Here is a 22,333-nt window from a genome sequence, read left to right on the forward strand (position 1 = left end):
TGTTGAAAAAGAAAGCCAAAGTTGGTGGCATCACAATTCCACACTTCAAGCTCTATTACAAAGCTGTCATCATCAAGACAGTATGGTACTGGCACAAAAACAAACACATAGATCAGTGGAACAGAATAGAGAGCCCAGAAATAGACTCTCAACTCTATGGGCAACTAATCTTTGACAAAGCAGGAAAGGATGTGCAATGGAAAAAAGATAGTGTCTTCAACAAATGGTATTGGGAAAATTGGACAGCCACATGCAGAAAAATGAAACTGGACCATTTCCTTACACCACACACAAAAACAGACTCCAAATGGATGAAAGACCTCAATGCAAGAAAGGAATCCATCAAAATGCTTGAGGAGAACATAGGCAGCAACCTCTTAGACCTCAGCTGCAGCAATTTCTTCCTAGAAACATCGCCAAAGGCAAGGGAAGCAAGGGCAAAAATGAACTATTGGGACTTCATCAAGATCAAAAGCTTTTGCACAGCAAAGGAAACAGTCAACAAAACCAAAAGACAATTGACAGAATGGGAGAAGATATTTGCAAACGACATATCAGATAAAGGGCTAGTATTCAAAAGCTATAAAGAACATATCAGACTCAACACCCAAAAAACAAATAATCCAATCAAGAAATGGGCAGAGGACATGAACAGACATTTCTGAAAGAAGACATCTTGTTGGACAACAGACACATGAAAAAGTGCTCCATATCCCTCGGCATCAGGGAAATACAAATCAAAACCACAATGAGACACCACCTCACACCAGTCAGAATGGCTAAAATGAACAAGTCAGGAAATGACAGATGCTGGAGAGGATGTGGAGAAAAGGGAACCCTCCTACACTGTTGGTGGGAATGCAAGCTGGTGCAACCACTCTGGAAAACAGCATGGTGGTTCCTCAAAAAGTTAAAAATAGAACTACCCTACGATCCAGCAATCACACTACTGGGTATTTACCCTGAGGATACAAATGTAGTGATCCAAAGGAGCACATGCATCTGAATGTTTATAGCAGCAATGTCCACAATAGCCGAACTATGGAAAGAACCTAGATGTCCATCAACAGATGATTGGATAAAGAAGATGTGATACACACACACACACACACACACACACACACACAGGAATACTATGCAGCCATCAAAAGAAATGATCTTGCCATTTGCGATGACATGGTTGGAACTAGAAGGTATTATGCTGAGCTAAATAAGTTAATCAGAGAAAGACAATTATCATATGATCTCCCTGATATGAGGAAGTTGAGAGGCAAGTATGGGGTTAGGGGGGTAGGAAAGGAAAAAAGTCAAACAAGATGGAACCAGGAGACAAACCATGAGAAACTCTTAATCTCACAAAACAAACTGAGGGTTGCCAGGGGGAGTGGGGAGGGAGAGGGTGGTGGGGTTATGGACACTGGGAAGGTATGTGCTATGGTGAGTGCTGTGAAGTGTGTAAACCTGGCAATTCACAGACCTGTACCCTTGGGGCTAATAAGACATTATATGTTGGGGTGCCTGGGTGGCTCAGTGGGTTAAAGCCTCTGCCTTCGGCTCTGGTCATGATCCCAGGATCCTGGGATCAAGCCCTGCATCGGGCTCTCTGCTCAGTGGGAGCCTGCTTCCCCTTCTCTCTCTCTGCCTGCCTCTCTGCCTAGTTGTGATCTCTGTCAAATAAATAAATAAAATCTTTAAAAACAAAGACATTATATGTTAATAAAAAATAACAAATTTAAAAAAATGATGATACAACAAAATAGTTGATACTGATTAACCAAATTCAATAAAATGGTCTTAAGTGTATATATATATATATATATTATACAAGGGACTTTAGAAATGACCTCATATATGCCAAATTGAATCTAAAAAAGCAAATATCTTACTAGGATAAATATTCATTAAACATTTAGTTAATAAAGTTTATATAGGCCCTTGGGTGATGTAATGGGCCAAACTGTGTCCCCATATGCTATTGTGATTTTGGTCATCTGAATTTCTCATATATAATTTGGTTTTTGTCCACAGTTCCTGGTTTATAGCTTCCAAACCCCTTATAATTTCCTAAGCATGCAGAGTGATAAAAAGTGTCTTTTTTTTTAATGTTAATATGGATTTGGGAAGGTGCCCCAGTTGGAGGCTGGTGCCAGTGGAGCCAATTGATTACTGTGATTACAGGGTTGCAATCCTCCTCTGGAGCGGGGAGGGGCCTACAGCCTGAATTAATCACCAAATGTTAACAATTTAATCAATCTAGTCTAGGTAATGAAGCCTCCATAAAAACCCAAAAGGGCATAATTCAGAGAGTTCTTGGTTGGTGAACATATGATCTGGGGAGTGGCGTGCCTGGGGAGGGTATGGAACCTCAGCCTTTTCCCTATGCTTGCCCAGTGCATATTTTCTATCTGATGTTCCTGAATTCCTTTTGTAAATCAGTAATCTAGTGAGTAAACAGATATTTTCTGAATTCTGTGAGCCATTCCAGCACATTAACCAAACCTAAGGAAGGAATCTGGGGAACCTCTAATTTATAGCCTGTCAGTCAGAAATACAGGTAATAACCTCAACTTGCGATTGGCATCACTGGCTTGACACATGGAGGGAGGAACCGGATTCTATGGCCAGGTAGTGTCAGAATTGAATTGAATCGTAGGACGCCTTGCCATTGTCCGGAAAATTGCTTGTTTTTTGGGGGAAACACCCCCTCCCCCAACATACTGGGATTAGTATCAGAACCACAAATCCCAATGTGGGAACCCTAAACCCCAAGACCTCAGAATTTGACTATTATTTGGAGATAAGGCCTTTAAAGGATTAAGTTAAAATGAGGCCATTGGGGTGAACTCTAATCTAGTCTGTCTACTAGAGGAAATTTGGACCCACAGAGACACCAGGGCTGGGCGTGCAGAGAAAATGTCATGTGAGGACTTGGCAAGAAGACAAGCCCAGAGATTTGCCAAACCTCCCAACGCTTTGATCTTGGACTTCTACCATCACAACTGTGTGAAAATAAATTCCTCCTAAAGTCAGGGGTCTGTTATTTTGTTATAGCATACCTAAGAAACTTAACTAACAGGTGGCCTAAATATCATGGCTTAAAGAACTGTAACAGAACCCTCAAATGTTTGCTATTGTTGGTTCCCACACACCTTCCCTGCCTGCTATCCTTGAATTGAAGCCTCAGCAGCATCAAAGCCATCCTGCAGAACAGAGTCCAAACTTCTCTATTTCTTGGCATTTTAAAATGGTGTAATGTTACTTCTATTACAGAAAACAGAATGTTAACATGAAAAAAAAAATACCAGAAACAGGAAATAGTACAGTGAACTTCCATATACCCTACACTCAGATTCAGTATTTGCTCTATATTTGCTTTAGCTCTCTTTCCACCTCCTTTTCCTTGGCTCTGTGTGTGTGTGTATTTTTTAGACAACCAATATTTTCCTATACCACATAATACACGTTATGACTGTAATTTATGTATACTGGCATGCCGTTGAATTCACATTAATAAAAAGTAAAGAAATTGAACTGTAAGATAATTTATACTTTGAATTCCAGACTAGGCTACTCATTCCATCCCTTGTTTTATTCAAGGTACCAATCTAAAAATGTAATTCTGTTTCCAGGAAAACTGCCTGAGTTGGAAGACCAAAGTTTTTCTAGAGGTCATTTCGTTTAAATGGAAAAAAAAAAAAAAAAAAAAAAAGGAAAGGAAAAAAAGTTGGAAAAATTGAATTCTCAGTTCATTGCAAGGATGGAGATTAACAAAAACTATATAGAATCTCAGGAAATACACATTATTTCAAACTGTATACATGTGGATCTTTAAAAAAGATCAAGAACCTACTTAAAAAATGTTAATTGATATGATCTCTTGGTAGAAGGCTAGTTTTATTTTCTCCTTTGTAATTTACTATATTTGCTAAACACTCCCCTATGAATGTTGTATTACTTTTGCAATCTGAAAAAAAAAAGTAAAACGTACACTAAAATAAATCAAACTGTGGTTATATAAACATATTCTTTAAACATGGAGGTTAACCATCAGAAGTTAAAAGTGGTTAAGAATGATTACTTCTGGAAAATGCAGTAAGAGAGAAGGTGAAGGCAAGAGACTGTGCTTTCCATTCTAAAACTTTTCAGACAATCCAATGTGTTATTTTAAAGATTAGACATTATGGTAAGCTTTTCACTTATTAAAAAAAAAAAGAAAGCTCGTGGGAAGACTAATGGAAAAAATACAAAAAGCAACTCCATTGTATTTCTTCTAAGAATGTGTAGGCTTTTGTGAAACCTACTAGTTATGATTATTAGCTTAGCTGTATGTAGTACATCATGTTCATTCACAATCCAGAATTCTAAGTACGTACATATAAAATGCAACTGGATTTACAGAAGTAATTTCTTACCTACACTGAAGGTATATTTCAATTAAAAAAAAACAACATACAGAGTACAAACAAAAGTGAGTTTATTTACAAAAATCACAATAATTACAGATAGTACAAATTGAGACAATCTCCCCTGTTGTGACAGAAGCTACCAGCTTTCACTTTCAAATGAGGGCTTTGTTATTTCAAGATAAGATACACATTCAGTGATCCACTGCCCTTATTTAGAATGCTTTTCTAAATAATTCCAGGGGCTGATTAGTGGTATGTACATGGGTCATTTCCCTCAACTTTTATTTCCAGAACTACTATGTTCAAGTCCAACATAACTGGAACATAACTGGGTAGAGTGGCACTACTTTTTTTTTCCCCCAACAGTAAATTTTGATTATTCTTTAAATATTTACTTAGTGGTTTAGAACTGAAACCATGATTTTTGGCTTTAAAGTCCAGTGATTTTTATGGGTTGTACAATTACACTATAGCCAGTATGACCTAGCTATTTATTACAGGCTTGCAACTGTTTAAGAAACAGAATTCCATAGTAATCTATTCTGTTCTGTTTTCTAGAAAGGGAGAGAGGTGGAAGAAGGGGCAGAGGGAGAGAGAATCTTAATCAGACTCCATGCCCAGCACAAAGCCTGAAGCAGGGCTTGATCTCAAAACCCTGAAATAGTGACCTGAGCCAAAATCAAGAGTCCGACGCTGAACTAAGTCACCCAAGTGCCCCCACAGTATTCAATTCTGTATGAATTTTGTCTTTTGTGTGTTTAATCAGAGTCACTACTGCTGCTAGAGGAGTCTGTTGACATAACTTCTACATCATCTTCATTTTCTTTATTATGCCCCGGAGGTTCCAACAAAAAGTCATTACTGTGATTTGGTGGTAACATATTCATTGACATGTCATTTGACTGCCATGGATACTGTGGAGCAAGGACATCTGTAGAAAAGAAAGAAGAATATGTAATAATAGTTCTACCAATAATTAATTTACTTCTTAATTACTCTTCCCCTCATGCACAGAATCTGAAGTAAATATTTTTTTAAGGCCAGGAATCAAAATGTACATTTGGCTAAATTAACGAAGATCAAAGTTATCAAAGAAAAGCATATTTTAATAACCAGAACCTGCATTTTATTTTTTTAAAAATCATGCTTACATCTAAGTAAATTTATATATATATTTTTTTATCTAAGTAACTTTAGAGTCAGTTGACCTAATTTTTCTTTTGTAAGACAAAAGATTTTCTTTTGTAAGATTTGTCACAATGACAAATCAAATGTTTCTTTTATATATATTAAGTCGTATATACTATTCTCTCTCTATATTTTAAATAGCTAACATGTACTACACTATTACAAGTTTAAACTGCTTCTTAAGCTTTAAATCCACTCTTCTCCCCGGACCCTGAAAACATTTCTCCTCTGCCAGTAGCCACAATGTTAATCTTTGTCAATAGAGGGCACTGGAGGGACTCTGCAAGGGGAAAAGGACTAAGGGATCAGATGTTTCCCTTCTCACTCCTGTGGTACCTGGCTGGCATGCGGACATCAAGCGGTGAGCTTGCTCGCCCTCTAGCAAGTTTCAGTAGTGTTTAAGTCTCACCATTACCCTAAAGGTGACTTCCCTGCAAGGATCCCTGGAACCCTAGTGGATAATTTCCTGCTTGCTGGCTCCAGCCTGTGAATACCTCATCTAACTTCTCTGCCATCCTGTGGGCCACAGCTACATCCTCTCAAGGGTGCCACAATATGAACAGCAGCCTGAGGATGGGGGTGGGAGAAACCTCTTCTCAGTGGGTCCTTTCTTTGGGTCATCTGCCTGGTCCTAAATGTAGTAGCTGCTCCCCACATCTGTTATTACTGTATTTTTAAAAGGCAGTTCTCTTTACCCTTTAGTAGTGAGTATCCTGTTACTAATCAGTAATTCTTTAAATTTTCCTTGTTCATACTGCTGATGTGGTTTCTGCCTATTGACTAGACTATGACTGGCATATGATATGGAATAATAAAAATGAGAAAAATGCAGTTATCTAGGGGAATTAACACACAGTGAGTTCTCAGTTTGTACTTTAGATAGTTAAAAAATGATGTTTTACAAAGCATTCATAACAACATAGGAACATCCTTACAATAAAATGTGAAGCAGAAAAGCATTATTCAGAGCATGTTTTTAACACTGTAAAAAATACAAGAAAAAATGAAATAGGTGTAATATTAAAAGTGAGTGCTCAAACAAAACCCCAGTTTTTTGCTTTTTTATAATCTTCTAAATACTTTTTAAATGTTCTACCAAGCAAGTCACCTACAAAAGGTAAAAGATGGGGAACATAAAATAAATATAAAAATAACACAAAACTATATGCAGAACTTGAGGAAGGCCAAAATTCAGAATGAACCAAGTCTCTCAGAAGTGCTATTTTATTTAGTTACTGAAAAGCCCATAAAAAGCTACTATTCATTTTGTTAATTTGGGAGTTTTCCAGGAGTGGGTTCACTTTGTATTCTTTAAAATGAACATATGTATTTCTTATTCTGTTTGTCCAGTATATTTCACAATTTTATTTAAAAAGCTGTTTAGATTTTTATAATAAAAGAGAGGACTAATGCCCGAGGAAAATAACCTATTAACAAATAAGAGAAAAGTCAATTTATTCTAATTTCATGAACTCCAGCTAGAATAGTTTTTACATTAGAGAGCAGGATAAATGGCAGAAAACCTGGCTATTAAAATGAGCTGGGTCTAGAACCTCAAACTTCTTCAACAGCCAGATATTCCTTCATCATGTCTGCAAAACCTTGGTCTGTTTGAAAGCATTGTTCTGATTAACATTACCTGGCAATCTGCCTGCTGCAAGTGCATCCCCTGGTAAATGACCATTTACACCATTAGTGGAAGGATTGTTCATTTGACCCAATAATCCACTTCTCATCTCCAAATCAGTTGGGTACGGCCTCCGTGGGTCCCCTAAAAAAGACTGCTTTTAATTTAATTAATTTAATCTTAAGCAAAATAAGCATTAATATCATCTCTAAAGTACTTATTTTCCTTGACTCACTCTGAAAAACTCAAAATACCCATTTTCAATAAGGTCATATTATCAACTGCTATTAAGAGCATAATATATTAAATTTAAAAATACATGCATTTTGTCTTTGAATCTGTACAGTAATATATTATTCTCTATGCACAAAAAAGAGAAAAGTCTGTCATTTTAGCAATTCCAAATGACAAACTAAGAAAATTATAATGATCTTGATTCTTCTAACTTACCTACATTTCCAAGAAGAAAATAACAAATGATACATACACTGAGAGAATAAACAGATGATACACTTTTTTTTTTTACAAGACAGGACTGGAATACTTACTTGAAGGACTGTGTAAATTAAAACTTTTCCTAACCTAATGATCTTTTCATTTAAAAACTAATTCCTAGAAATTTCCAGTGGAGGAGTATCAGGAGCCAATGTTCACTTTTAATCATGGGAGCATACCATTTCGTTTTGGGATGATGAAAACTTGGCAGATTTGGACCAACTTTTTGGTAATATTTCTTACTCACTTCAGATCACTTACCCCCAAAACTGTAAGTTAACCATAGTGTTTTTAGTATAGTAAAATACCACCATCATGAATTACTGATGTTGAGATACTATTTCCCACTCCTCCCAGAAGATTGCTGCTCCACCTTAGGTCCCTGTCTTATAAATGTCTTATGTACTATCAATATATATTGCAGTTTTTAACTCTTTTTAACCCTTTCTAATTACCCCAGCTTTATCCAGTCCCATGTGTTTGCTATTGGGTGCTCACCAGTTGGGACTGTCTTGATTCCAAGGCCAGAACGCTTGATGAAATTCCAATGATTCTAAAAAGTGGGCTTTTTGGCCAGCCTGGGTGTTACTGTCATATAAATCTATAGCTTTAGAATCATCACATATCATTTGTACTTAAAACATTAATTTATGATTTTAAAAAGGACAGAAACAGAGGCCCCTGGGTGACTCGGTTGGTTAAGCAACTGCCTTCAACTCAAGTCATGATCTCAGGGTCCTGGGACTGAGTCCCACATGCGGCTGGCTTCTCCCTCTCCTCTCCACTTGTGCTCTCTCACTGTCTCTCTCGCTCACTCTAATAAATTCTATAAATTTATAGAATAAATTTTTTTTTATTATAGAATAAAAAAAAAGGACACACAGTCCCTGTAGCAAAAGTTTTGTAGAAAACCAAACTAATAAAACTCATGACCCATATTATTTCTTATAAGATATTAAAGATATGAAAATATATAGCAGATGTTTCTAAGGATAAATACATTCTATGTTTAAATCATTCTATGTTTAAAATTACAGTCACCTAAAAATTTTTAAAACCAATATGCCTAATAAAAAGAGAAGTATTTTACCTGGAACCCAGGTCAGTGGGGCACATACAGCATTACTTGCACTAATCCTATGTGCATACTTAATTATTTCTTCAGAGGAGATGGCACCTGAGAGTCAAGAGGAGAGAGTAACATTAGTCCAGTAACTTACAACTATATAGACGCACACATCATAATTAATTTTAAATTATCTGAAAACAGGATAGTCTGAGTTGCCCACCTTCCCTAATAATATCTAATAATATGTATATTGTTAAACTTAACATAAGATTTCGCAACTAAAGAACAAGACATCTAGAAAAAACAGCTAACAAAATATCGAATTTGGGACATTAGCATGACTAAATTCACTAATCTCAATTATTAACCACCATTAAATATTCTTACTGTTCTCAAAGCAACAATGAGTACAAATAAAAGAGGAAAGAGTGTTTTGTCTTCCAGTGACATCTAAGCTATTAAGTTAGAGCAGCAGTTCACACTCTACCACTCAATCGTTGGCCTGATGTGACTCTACGATTATAAGTAGGCCTATGTAGAAACATGTCCACAATATATTCATTAGATTAAAAAAAGTAAGCTGCTAAATAATATGTGTAGCATGACCCGGTTTTTGTTTTTGAATATGTACATATATGTATTATATGTATTTGTACTGTTATATTTGTATTAAACATCTAAAAAACAAAAACATCTAAACATCTAAAAACCAAACATGAACAGTAGTTATCTGAAACAGGAAAAGAAGAGGAGAGTTACAAAATTTTGAGATGACTATAAGCAAATCATCTACAAACCATTAAAATCAAGTAACCAAAATTTTCACTCTAACTTTTAGTACCTAAACTCAAAAATCCAAAATGGAAGTCTTTTAAAGAGAGGAGGAGGACAGGAAAAGGCAGGCTGGGCATCTGCACCACTAAATGTGCACATGTCCCAAAGCACATCTACTTATGACTTCAGGACACTCTAGTCCCACCCCAGCTGCCCACTGCACATTCTCTTTCACTTTCTGTCCTGTCTTTTAAGATCCAATTCACATCCCACTTGCTTCCAGCTCACAGTTCTCTTCCCTTCTCCCAACAATTTTATAAACTCATTCTCTTTACTGCACATATGGATACACAGCCATAACTTGCCTTATATTATTGCTTCCTAGAGCCTGAAAAAGTGTGAAAACTTCCCAATAATACATAGCACAGTGCTAGCATCTAGTAGACACTTTATAATAAAAATTTATTGGAATCATTTCAATAGCAGCAAATGATTACCAATAATACTCTCATTCATTTCTTGAAACCAAAACTTGGGACTTTTCAGAAAGTCATTCAATATTCCCATAGTTCTTACCTTTTCTTGCTTTTTCTATTGATTTGAGTTTTTCTTTTGCTTGGTAAACAGCTGTTGCCTAATTTGAATATTAAAAAAAGAAACATGGTTTACTCTTAACTATATCAAGCAGAATTTTTGCCTTAATTCATAAAATCATAATCCCACAGGAACAAAATGCAAAAGCTGGAGATCCTCACAATTTATTTGTAATGTTCTGACACTATTTGGGAATCATTTGTATCAGGTGGTTAATGAAAGTAATAATGTGTATTCATGAATCACTCTTCATCTACAAACTGTTAGAAACAATGCGCAGATTGGATTGTTTACTTTTTTGGAGGGGCTGTAACCAATTTTAATTAGCACCCCGCTGCTCTTATTTATTTTTTTTTTTTAAGATTTTTATTTATTTTTAAAAGAGAGAGAAAGAGAGAGCCCATGAGTGAGTGAGGAACAGAGAGAAAGTGGACTCCCCGCTGAACAGGGAGCTTGATACGGGATTTAATCCCAGAACCCTGGGATCATGACCTGAGCTGAAAGGCAGTCGCTTAACTGACTGAGTCACCCAGGAGCCCCTAACATTTTTTTTCTTTATGCCTTCTATCAGACATGTATAAGAGATCCACATCATATACCAGTCCCAAAGCATCCTATTCTCACATTTAGTTCAAAGATAAAAATACCAAAATATTTTTTTCTCATTTACAAGACACATTCTTGGATTGATAGTCTTACTCATTTAGACATTACCATTACCTCTATGCTTAATGACTGTTATAATGAAAACTCCCATAACAACCCAACCCCCCAGTTACATTAAAGGGTAAAATGAAGTTATGTTAGTACATACATCCTCAACACAGTGGTTAAGAGTATGGAGTTGAGAAATAGGTTTAAGTTCCATCTCTCTAGTTTTCATAGTGGTTAACACAGTGGTTAAGAGTATGGAGTTGAGAAATAGGTTTAAGTTCCATCTCTCTACTTTTCACTCTTCCTGGGCAAGGTAACTATTAATTTAAAACCTCAGTTTCCTCATCTGTAAAATGGAATAATGGTACTAACCTAGCATAATTACTAAGGAGATTGAGATAATCCATGTAATCTGCAAACAAGCACAAGGCCTGATGCACAAGTGATCAATAATGTTAGTTGTTATTACCTAAATCATAAAATTCAGTCTTTTTACAGTCCTTGTGTTAACTATCTTTAACTCATTAACAACATTTTTGGAAATCAAATCTAAAGAACAAAATCTGAAATGCAGAAGAAAAAGACCACTTTTTGCAATGATATTCTTCAAAGCATTATTTATAACAGAAAGTTGAAAAGCTAAACAAAGAGAATACAATATAAGAAAAATGCTTAAGTTTTAAAAATAAGGGGCACCTGCATGGCTCAGTGGGTTAAGCCTCTGCCTTCCTGGGATCAAGCCCCGCATCAGGCTTTCTGCTTGGTGGGGAGCCTTCTTCCCCCCCTCTCTCTGCCTGCTCTGCCTACTTGTGATCTTTCTCTGTCAAATAAATAAATAGAATCTTTAAAAAAATACTTTATTAAAAAAAATTTAAAAATAGTAATAGAAATCCACTTACTATCCTACTAATTACGAGATAAAAAATAGAAAACGTCTGGGAAAAAAAATCACTATATTGTAAACTGAAACTATGTAATATTGTGTGTCAACCAGACTTCAATTTAAAAATCAATTATAAGCCTACTGGAAAATTTAAAAAAAAAAGTCTGAGACTGAAATAAAATGCACAAAAGACTAATGGCAATCTGAATAGAGAGACTAACACAATTTTTTCTTCTTCCTTCTACCTCTCTTTATTTTCTGAATATCTTTTAGTAAGTATTACTTTCCTAATGGAAAATAGATTTCATTACATATTTTTTTAAAAAGCATTTACTTGGGGTCATTTCTGCAGCAGGAGTGGTTAATTCACCCTGAACCCCTCAGGTTTCTATTTACTGGAGCCTGTTTTGACACATTTTGAAGATTGATCAGGGATAAAAATTCCCTCAATGTCTGGTCCATATGAGAATCAAACTCAGCTATTTCTGCAATACCACCATATAACAGTTACACTGTTTAGTATTTAGTGAAATAACTGGGCAAATAATAGCAAAGAAATTGTTTTCAAACAATAGCCAAGAAGAAGAAAAACAAAAAACCAGATCCCACTTAGAGTGTCAGACTAAATTAATATAAATTTTAATCCATTTATAAAATGATACATATTTATACTGATTTAAAAATATTTTTAAAACTGAAGATTTAGACTACTAATAACTGAAAACTTCTAATAGGACATGATAAAAATAAAATTCCCAGTTCTATTAATTCAATCCTATGAAACCTTTAAATAATGAAAACATGGTTCAAAAACAATGAAGACATCTGAAAATATTAAGTAAAATAGGGAATGACAATGGCCTTTCATTTAACCAAACTGACTAGCTGTCACTTTTAGACTTGGAAAGTCAAGTTTTCTGCCACTTCAAAATATCTGAAGATTTATTTTTTCAGAAATAGATTAATATCCTTTTTTACCTTATCTTCTATCAACTTACCAGTATTTGTTCTGCTTCCTTGAGCTGTTTTTGTAGTTGCTGAATATCACTGTCTCTCTTCTCCACTTCCTTTTCTAAAACTTGCATTTCATGATGGATTTTTCCCTGATTGAGTGCCAATTTCATCAGTTCTTGAAATTCCCCATCTCTGTGAATTAACAACTCCAGGACCTGTCAGATAACAGCTGATTAAAGCAGACAGCAGAATACTGAAAAGTGACATTCCAATGAGGCAAAGAACTCCTATATGAATTGGTTAGGTTATAAAATTTTAACACCCTTAAAGTATCATCCAATCAATGTTAAGAATAAAAATAACCTACCTATGATTATTTTGGAAAACAGATTAATATCAAGACTTTCTACTTTTTCTAATTATATGCTATTCTTTCATAAAAAACTAGTTTTCAGAAGTACCAATATGCCAAAATGAGGTTTATTCATTTCCCAGGTTAAGAAAAAATTTTAAAGTTTATCCTTAAAAATATAACATAATGGAGGTTCCCCCAAAATCTGGTATTTGAGATGATTTTAATTGACACGAAGAACTTTAAAAAAATTTCTACAAACTAAACAGTCTGATTAAAAATGGGCAAAGAAACTGAATCGACATTTTCCCAAAGACACACAAATGACCAAAAGTACATGATAAAGTGCTTAACATCACTAATCATCAGGGAAATGCAAATCAAAACCACAACTGGATATCACCTCACACCAGTTACAAAGGCTGTAATCAAAAAACAAGAGAGAAGAGTTGGTGTTGTGAAAGATGTGGAGAAAAGAGAACCCCTGTGTACTGACGGTGGGGATGTTAACTGGTGCAACCACTATGGAAAACAGTATGGACATTACTTAAAAAGTTAAAAATAGAACTACCATATGATCTGGCAATTCCAATTCTGGGCACTTTTCTGAAGAAAATGAAATTATTATCTCAAAAAGTTATAGGCACCTTCATGTTCATTGCAGCATTATTTACAATAGCCAGAACATGAAAGCACACTAACCATCTATCAATATATGAATGGAGGGGCGCCTGGGTGGCTCAGTGGGTTAAATCTCTGCTTTCAGTTTAGGTCATGATCACAGGGACCTGGGATCAAGCCCTGCATCAGGCTCTCTGCTCAGCATGGAGCCTGCTTCCCTCCCTCTCTCTGCCGTCTCTCTGCCTACTTGTGATCTCTGTCAAATAAATAAATAAAATCTTCAAAAAAAATGAATTGATAAAGAAAATGTGGTGGTTTTTTTTTTTTTTCAGTTTTTATTTAAATTCCAGTTAGTAATAATACAGTGAGGGATGCCTGGGTGGCTCAGTGGGTTAAGCCTCTGCCTTCAACTCAGGTCATAATCTCAGAATCCTGGGATCGAGCCCCCCATCAGGCTCTCGGCTCAGCAGAGACTTAGTGGGGAGCCTGCTGCCCCCTCTCTCTCTGCCTGCCTCTCTACCTACTTGTGATCTCTCTGTGTCAAAGAAATAAATAAAATCTTTTAAAAAATACAGTGTAATATCAATTTCAGGTATATAATATGGTGATTCCACACTTCTACATATTACCCAGTGCTCATCACAGTGCATTCCTTAATTCCCATCACCTATTTCACCTATCCCCCTACTCACCTCCTGTCTGGTGACCATCACTTCGTTCTCTATAGTTAAGAGTCTGTTTCTTGGTTTCCCTCTCCTTTTCCCTCCTGTGATCATTTGTTTTGTTTCTTAAATTCCACATATGAGGAACACCTGGGTTGCTCAGTTCGTTAAGCATCTGACTTTGGCTCAGGTCATGATCCCAGGATCCTGAGATTGAGTCCTGCACTGGGCTCCTTGCTCAGAGGGGAGCCTACTTTTCCCTCTGCCTGCCACTCCTCCTGCTTGTGTGCTGACAATAAATAAAATCTTAAAAAAAAAAAAAAAATTCTACAAAGCCAAATCTTATGGTATGTCTTTCTCTGACTGCCTTACTTCACTTAGCATAATGCTCTCTAGCTCCACCCATGTTGCTGCAAATGGCAAGATTTCATTCTTTTTATGGCTGAGTAATATTCCTGTGTGTGTGTGTGTGTGTGCGCGCTTACGTGTATACACACACCACCTTTTTATCCATTCATCAGTTGATGAACATTTGGGTTTTTTCCATAATTTGGTTATGGCTGATAATGCTGCTATAAATACTGGGTACCTGTATATCTTTGAATTGGCAGAAAATGTGGAATGTATGTACTCACAGAGAGAAATATTATTCAGCCATAAAAAAGAAGGAAATCTTGCCATTTGTGAAAATATGGATGGACACTGAGGCCATTATATTAAGTGAAGTAAGTCAGGCAAAGACAAATACTGTATGATCTCACTTGCATGTGGAATCTAAAAGAGCCAAATTCATAGAGACTGGTGGCTGACAAGGATGGGGGTAGGCAAAATGGGTGAAGATAATCAAAAGGTACAAGCTTCCAGTTATAAGACAAATAAGTTCTGGGGATGTAATGTATAGAAATGGTGACTAAGTTAACAATACTGCATTTGTATACCTGAAACCTGCTAAGATGGTAAATTTTGGCACCTTTAAAGAAGTTTTTAAAAATGTTACAGAGAAATGGAACAGAAATTTTTCCAAAGACACCGAAATCACCAATAGGTACATGAAACAGTGCCATGGTTTCCCTGTTATCTTCTTAAAAGTTCTTATCATAAGAAAAAAAAAATTCTAACTTTGTGAGGTGATCCATGTTAACTAAGCTTAGCGATACACCATTTCACAATACATACATATAACAAATCATCATGTTGTATGTCTTAAACTAATGCAATGTTGTACTTCTACTATATCTCAATTAAACTAGAAAAAAATTTAAACAAAAAACTCAAAAACTAAACAGGATACAAAGACATTATGAGAAAATGCACAATTTTTTCTTAAAGTTACAGAATTGTACATAATCAACTAGATAGCAAATAAATGAGCAGAGTATTAAACAATAATGTAAGGAAACTTGACAATATAATTATAGTAAATGCTTCAATATGGCTGTCTCAGAGTTGAACTGATCTCAGAAATACTTTAATGGTAAATGTATGATGCTTAAAAATACTAAAGTTGCACATTTGTGCTACTATGTTTAAGAAAACTTATAACTCATATTAAACCTGTAATGTCATGAATAGTTTTACTTTATGATGAAGATGGTTTGAAAAAGAGAATTTCCAAAAATAGTAAATAAATTTTCAAATGGGCACATCCCATTAATATATAAGAGTTTCAGTGAAAACTAAACAGGAATTTATGGTACTAAATATGAGGTTTAATTTTGTCCTGGGGTGGTGATAATAATAACCTTTCATTAATAAGCTCTTCCTATCTGTACTTAACATGCAGTATCATAAATCCTCATAACGACATTATGTGACAAGGTACTATTGTTTTTTAAGAACAGAACTGCTAGTCCTTACAAAGTATAAGAAAGGTTAGTGCTGACTGGCAGGTCTTAGTTATGACCTACTGAATAATCAGTATGCCTACAAAGCATATAATAAATGCCTAGGAAATAAAGTCAAAACTTGTATTTCATTTTGCTCATTTTGTAACAAATTCTTTTTTTTTTTAAGATTTTATTTATTTATTTGACAGACAGAGATCGCAAGTAGGCAGAGAGGCAGGTAGAGAGAGGAGGAAGCAGGCTCCCTGCTGAACAGAAAGCCAGATGTGGGGCTTGATCCCAGGACGCTGGGATCATGACCGAGCCAAAGGCAGAGGCTTTAACCCACTGAGCCACCCAGGCGCCCCTCATTTGTAATAAATTCTTATTTAGTTTCACAGGTATTTATCAATAAAGTATCTGAGACTAGCATTCCCCTATTAACATATTTCTCTATAAGCTTTTCCTAAAAACAAAATAAACAACATACATAAAACAACTTTAATATCCCTAAAATTACCAACTTTTCTACTTATAGCCTTATCTAATTCCCTTTCTCCACTTGAGGGGATTAATCTTTGAAGAAAACAAGTTTTAAAGATTATTTATTTGTCAGAGAGAGAGAGAGCACAAGCAGGAGGAAGCAGACAGATGGAGAAGGAGCCCGACTTGGGACTCAATCCCAGGACTGAGGGATCATGACCTGAGCTGAAGGCAGATGTTCAACTGACTGAGACACCCAGGTGTCCCTGAAGAAAACAAGTTTTATGATACTTCTCTACTGACAGTCAATCAAATTCCTCTGCCCTCAAAACCTATCATAAGATAAAACTAAGATAAGATGAGGCACAGAGCTGTCTCGTATCATTAAAAAGGTTAGTCCTTCCCAGATGTTTTCTTTTTAAGTTTTTCAAAATTATGGTAAAAAACACATAAAATGACATTTACCCTCTTTAATAAGTTTTTGGATCAGAAAAAAAAATCTGCTCACTGCAGAAAATTACAAAACACAGAAAGGAATAAAGAAAATAAAAATTTGTATACTTAACATCTACAAAATAATTTCTATTAACAAATGCATGCTCTTTTATTTCCATTAATTTGCATTAGGGGAACCAAGCCTATAACTAAAGATTGGTTTATGAAAGCATTAACCTTTTATCTTTCAAATATTGTTTTAATCTCTACTTAACAAGTTTTGTTGGCTAATTCAAAGGACAAAAATGAGTAAATGTCTAACTAGAACTATAAGAGAAAATAATACTGCTAAACCCTTAGACAACGATTTTCTTTTTTTTTAAGTTATCCTAAATTGTTTTTTATTACTTATTTTTATTAACATATAATGTATTATTTGCCCCAGGGGTACAGGTCTATGAATCGTCAGGCTTACACATTTCACAGCACTCACCATCCATACCCTCCCCAATGTCCATAATCCAACCAAATATTTTCTTTTTAAGCAATGTTACCTAATATTAAGTGATTCAAAGAAAATATCAATTTAAAAGTTGCAATTAATAATTTAACATATTCCAATCTTCCTGTCTCACACAAAGTAAATGTAAATAGGGAAACTGCAGAAATTATGGGGATTTCTTGTTTGTAATTTAAAAAGAAGCCACTTACCTGGTTTTCCTCATCAGGTGGCAACAACTTTTGGTTTCTTGAAATTGCTAACATTTCTATAAGTTCTCTAAAAAGGAAAAACAAAAAACCGAAACAACTTTGCAAAATAAATACAATAGAAGCTTTATCAACTGATCTCTACCTAACTGACTTGCTGGATTCATGGTACCCACAGCATGTTGAGTATTCACAGCCCCTGCCCCACTGTGACTTGGGCTCTCACCAGCAAGACTCAGTTGTGTTTGTTACCAGATCCATTTATGCAAGTTTAACCTATTACTATAATTACATAAATTAATATCCAGTATATAAATACCAATGAAATATGACTGTCAACAGAAAAGAGTTGTTTAAATAAAACACCCACTTACACTGGGTGGAGTTAGGGAAAGCTTCTCTGAGTGAGGAAAATCAGCCACAAAGAAGAATGCTTGTAAAAGACATAGTTCAGGGGTCCAAAGATGGGTCTGAGAAGTGTGGTCAGAATACAGCAGTAGGTACTGGGAAGCAGGATACAAAAATGAGGACATGGTTAGGGAGGGAGGGGCCAGATCGTGTTAGGGCTTTTTAGGTCACAGCAAAGGACCAGTATTTCATTCTAGGTACAGTGAGAAATGACCAAATATTTTAAACAGGGAAATGACATGAACTGATTTATGTTTTTAAGCAACGTGCTAAGCTACCTGGAGAAAGGATTTTAAGAGGGGTAGAATGGAAATCAAGTTAAGCAGCTTCTGTAGTATTCCAGGCAAAAAATGACATTGGCTCTGATGAAGTCCTAGCCACTAAGATTTAGCAATAGTAATGCAAACAGGTGAAACGTGTACAGACACAGAATATACTCTGGGGGGCACCTGGGTGGCTTAGTAGTTGGGCATATGCCATAGGCTTGGTCCTGATCCCTGGGATAGAGCCCCAAGTAGGGCTCCCTCTCAGCGGGAAGCCTGCGTCTCCCTCTCTCACTCTTTCTCTGTCAAATAAAGAAATCAAATCTTAAATATGTACGTATATATACACTTACATATGTATATGTATGTATGTGTATGTGTATATATTTTGGAGGTAGAGCTGATAAGACTTGCTGATGGATTAACAGACATTTTATGAAGACAGCATGTTATATTAACCTTTTTCTTTACCCCATAGATGAGATATAAACAGCTGAGAACCTCGAGTCTACACAAAGGCTGGTTTCAGTGGTGGGAGTGGTGGGGATGGGAAGTATGGTGGGAGATGTGGAATGAGCCTTTTTCTGCTTTTCTTGCAAATCGGGGAGTATATATCCACAGAAAACCTTAAAAGAGCTTGCCTTAGGTACAGGAGTACAGTGGGAAGGAAAAAGCTGTAAGACTTAGTGCTGTTCAGTACCAGTCTAGAACAAAGTGGAAACCTCTGTCCTCCCCAATGGTAAAAGGAGGCTGGAGGAACCCCTGAGTCCACTCTCTGGTTACAGGTGTGGGAGATAGAGCCCTGTCCAGCTACAGAAGCTGTACTCCTGGCATATCAAATTAGGATCCACCCACAATTCCCCATAGAAATATAATTTACTTGAAGGTTAGATCCCATATTATTAGTGGTATACTACACTTCAGGTAAATTCTAGATAAACAGATCATTAGGCTGGTGTGGAAACCTCAAGACTCCTATCAACATGGTTTCTGAAGAACAATTGAGTTCTGAGTCACAAACATGTTAACAAAAACTTGTAGTGGGGCACCTGGGTGGCTCAGTCATTAAGCATCTGCCTTTGGCTCAGGTAATGATCCCAGGGTCCTGGGATCGAGCCCCTGGGCTCTCTGCTCAGCGGGTAACCTGCTTCTCCCTCTCCCTCTGTTGAGGGAGAGGTGTTCCCTCTCTCGCTGTGTCTCTGTCAAATAAAATCTTTAAAAAAAGAGAAACTTGTAGGCTATAATTTGTGTTTCTATTTTTAAAAATTCCTCCAAAGATTACCTCATTCTATCACATTTTACAAAGTAATAAATATACTGAAAAGCTATATAATCAAGTAACAGCAAAAAATATATCCTAAATTTCAAATGCACTATTTTTTAAAGTTAGCAAGTTACATTAGTTTTTCTTTCCAATTTTTCATAAAAAAACCAAACAAGAGAAAAATTTCACTAAGAGGATAATGACACATATCACAGATCACAAGCAGTACATGTAGCTATATCTGATTGCTAATATAATGGGATTTTTTTGAAAGCCAATCACACTGGAATAGCCTCATTCTGTGAAGTCTCAGTGAGTATCGGGGCAAACCACAAAGTGACATCTCTCCCACTACCACCAACAACCACCTCCAGGGTCACAAAAGAGGTAAATTTTCACTCACTTACCGTCACCCAGTCTTTCTTTAGAGATGAGCAAAAAAAAAATAATATGTCAGATTAAGTCATGAGAAAATCAGAGGAAAAGAAAAACTTTTAAAGTAACGGTTATTACCAAGCTGCAAGGACCCCAAGAAAGAAGAAGCTTATCTCTAGTTTGTCAACAGATTCAGTGAGGACTGCAAATCAATGACAAAGTGTTTTTAGCATTCCTGGGGAAAGGGCAATGGAACTACAGCTACGTTTAGAGAAAGCAAAAGAGAACTCAGCACCTCAACTAATCATGCACAGCTAGAAAGTTGAGGTGGGAAAGTTTCAGAAACAGATTCTTGATACATTTCATCAAACAGAAAACCCTATACTGGGGAATTAAGGAAACAATCAAAGAGGGGGAGAGATAAACCGATCAATTTACAAGACAATTTCAATTTGGTCTCAAGTTTTACACAATTGATAAATTACTTATTTATGTTATCTCAAGTGGAAGAGTGCGTGAGGATCATGTATATGTACTCCTGTTGGTACCAACAGCGTCAGGAAACCACTTCAGGTATACAGAGCTATAGCCAAATAATCCAGAGGCAAGGTCTTAAGACTGACTACCAAGCTGTCCAATGTCAGAAGAAATTTTCAAAGACCTTTACCCTGTATGCCTAGGTTCAGAAAAAGTTTCCGAACTTGATGAATGTGAAATATATACCAGGTCACAAAACAGACAAATTACGTTACTGCATGTAAACTCAGAAAAGAAATGAATTTACTGGGCTCCAGAGTAGAAGGGTGAGAAGTAATAGTTCATTGAATATACTAAGACAAAGATTTGAAATTCAAAGACCAAGATTCACTCAGAACAAAAGGCAGCAGCCACTACTTCCCAAAGGGGGTGTCACTTCTTCAGAAGTAAACATTATTTACGGAAAAGTGACACACTAGACTAGACATTTGGACTGTATCTCACTGAGCATCAGGAACCTACCAACTCTTTTAAAGCAGAAAAAAGTGGCATGAGATGCTTTTAAAAAAAGATAGCTCTGCTGTGGCAATACAGAAAGCGCAGAAGCATAAAGCCAAGTGAAACTGTAGGGAGGCTGCATCAAAAGATAGGACGGTGGGGATGGGAACAATAGGTCAAATCTGAGCAACCTTTGAGGAGGAAGAACCAAAACAATTTCAGCATCCAAGTGAATGTAACAGAGTTAAAGGCTTCAACTTCACCAACTACCACGAACGATGGCAGAATAAGGGGAGTGACATCCAGCTTCTATCTCTTCCATACTCGCTGAACTCCAGCCGCCCCAAACTTGCAACTGCACCAAGTCGCGAGTGTTCGTGCCTCCAGGCGTTTGCACCTGCTATTCCAACTACCTGCTACCTACAGAATGCGGTGAACTCCTTCTTCCCCTGCAGTCCTTTCTCCGAGAAGCCTGTCCTGACTACAACTGAGACGGGAACCTACAGTCCTCGAGTTTCAGTAACCCGGAGCGCACACCTCTGTTAAGAACAGGCTCCGCACCATGATGTCTGTTTACGTCTGTTACTTCCCCTTGACACTAGGTGCTCTGTGTCCGCAACTAGTCTCCCCCTCACTACCGTCTCCCAGCGTTTGGGACCCAGGGGGGGTTTCCTTAAAGGTGTGTCGAGAGTCCGTGGACGAAGGTACTCACAGCTGGCGACCTGTAAGGTCCGCTACGGTTCTGACGACGTCGGGGTTCCAGCATCACTGTCATTTCTAAAATGTCCCCTAAGGAGGGTGGAGTGGGCTGCCGTCTCGGAGAGCCGGAGGACTGCGGACACCAAGTCCACGATACCTCGCTCACCGTCTTTGGGAGCGCGGCCTCCCCGGGGAGCCCCAGAAGCGAACCCACCCTGCCACCCCGGGCGGCAGACCCACAGTCAGTCCTCCGGGCCCAGCCCAGTCAGGCCCTGAGGCCGACGGCATTACCTCGACAAGACCTCCAGATCTTCCAGGGCAGACAGCAGTCGCTCTCGCGTGCTGTTACCGCCGGCCGCTCCAGAACCGCCTCCCGGCCGCTCTTTCTCCTTCTCTCCACTTGAAGACGCCGCCATGCTCTCCACAGGCCCGCGGCCGGAGACTGCGCAGCTGGGTTCCTACGAGGAGAGGCGGGCTCCGGAGGCGGAAGTAAGGGTCACCGAGGCGGGGCGGGGTGGGCTAGGGTGGGGAGGTGGTGGTGGTAAAGAGGCCAGGGTCACAGCGCCACCTATGCACCTGGAGATGCACTGCGGGCGGCGGCGCCATCTGATGAGCCAGAGG

General features: G+C 37.3%; 1 protein-coding gene across 6 annotated transcripts in view; it reads right to left on the reverse strand.

Annotated features, from left to right (window-relative positions):
- Window positions 1-4,457: 4,457 nt before the first annotated feature.
- MED4 (mediator complex subunit 4) overlaps window positions 4,458-22,333 on the reverse strand; it is a 44,444-nt gene continuing 26,568 nt past the window's right edge. For 2 of the 6 annotated variants that reach the window (XM_045076667.1, XM_045076666.1), the window contains 7 exons: window positions 22,004-22,170; window positions 17,732-17,798; window positions 12,689-12,859; window positions 10,136-10,193; window positions 8,807-8,893; window positions 7,234-7,365; window positions 4,458-5,337 (listed from right to left, as the gene is read on the reverse strand). In XM_045076667.1, the coding sequence (XP_044932602.1) occupies window positions 5,165-5,337; window positions 7,234-7,365; window positions 8,807-8,893; window positions 10,136-10,193; window positions 12,689-12,859; window positions 17,732-17,798; window positions 22,004-22,128 (813 nt within the window). In that variant the 5' untranslated portion in view covers window positions 22,129-22,170 and the 3' untranslated portion in view covers window positions 4,458-5,164. The other 4 variants (XM_045076670.1, XM_045076669.1, XM_045076668.1 and 1 more) reach the window with 4 other exon arrangements.

The sequence above is a fragment of the Mustela putorius genome, unplaced genomic scaffold (genome assembly GCF_011764305.1).
Source record: "Mustela putorius furo isolate JIRA1106 unplaced genomic scaffold, ASM1176430v1.1 tig00000179_pilon_pilon_pilon, whole genome shotgun sequence".
Taxonomy (NCBI): Eukaryota; Metazoa; Chordata; class Mammalia; order Carnivora; family Mustelidae; genus Mustela; species Mustela putorius.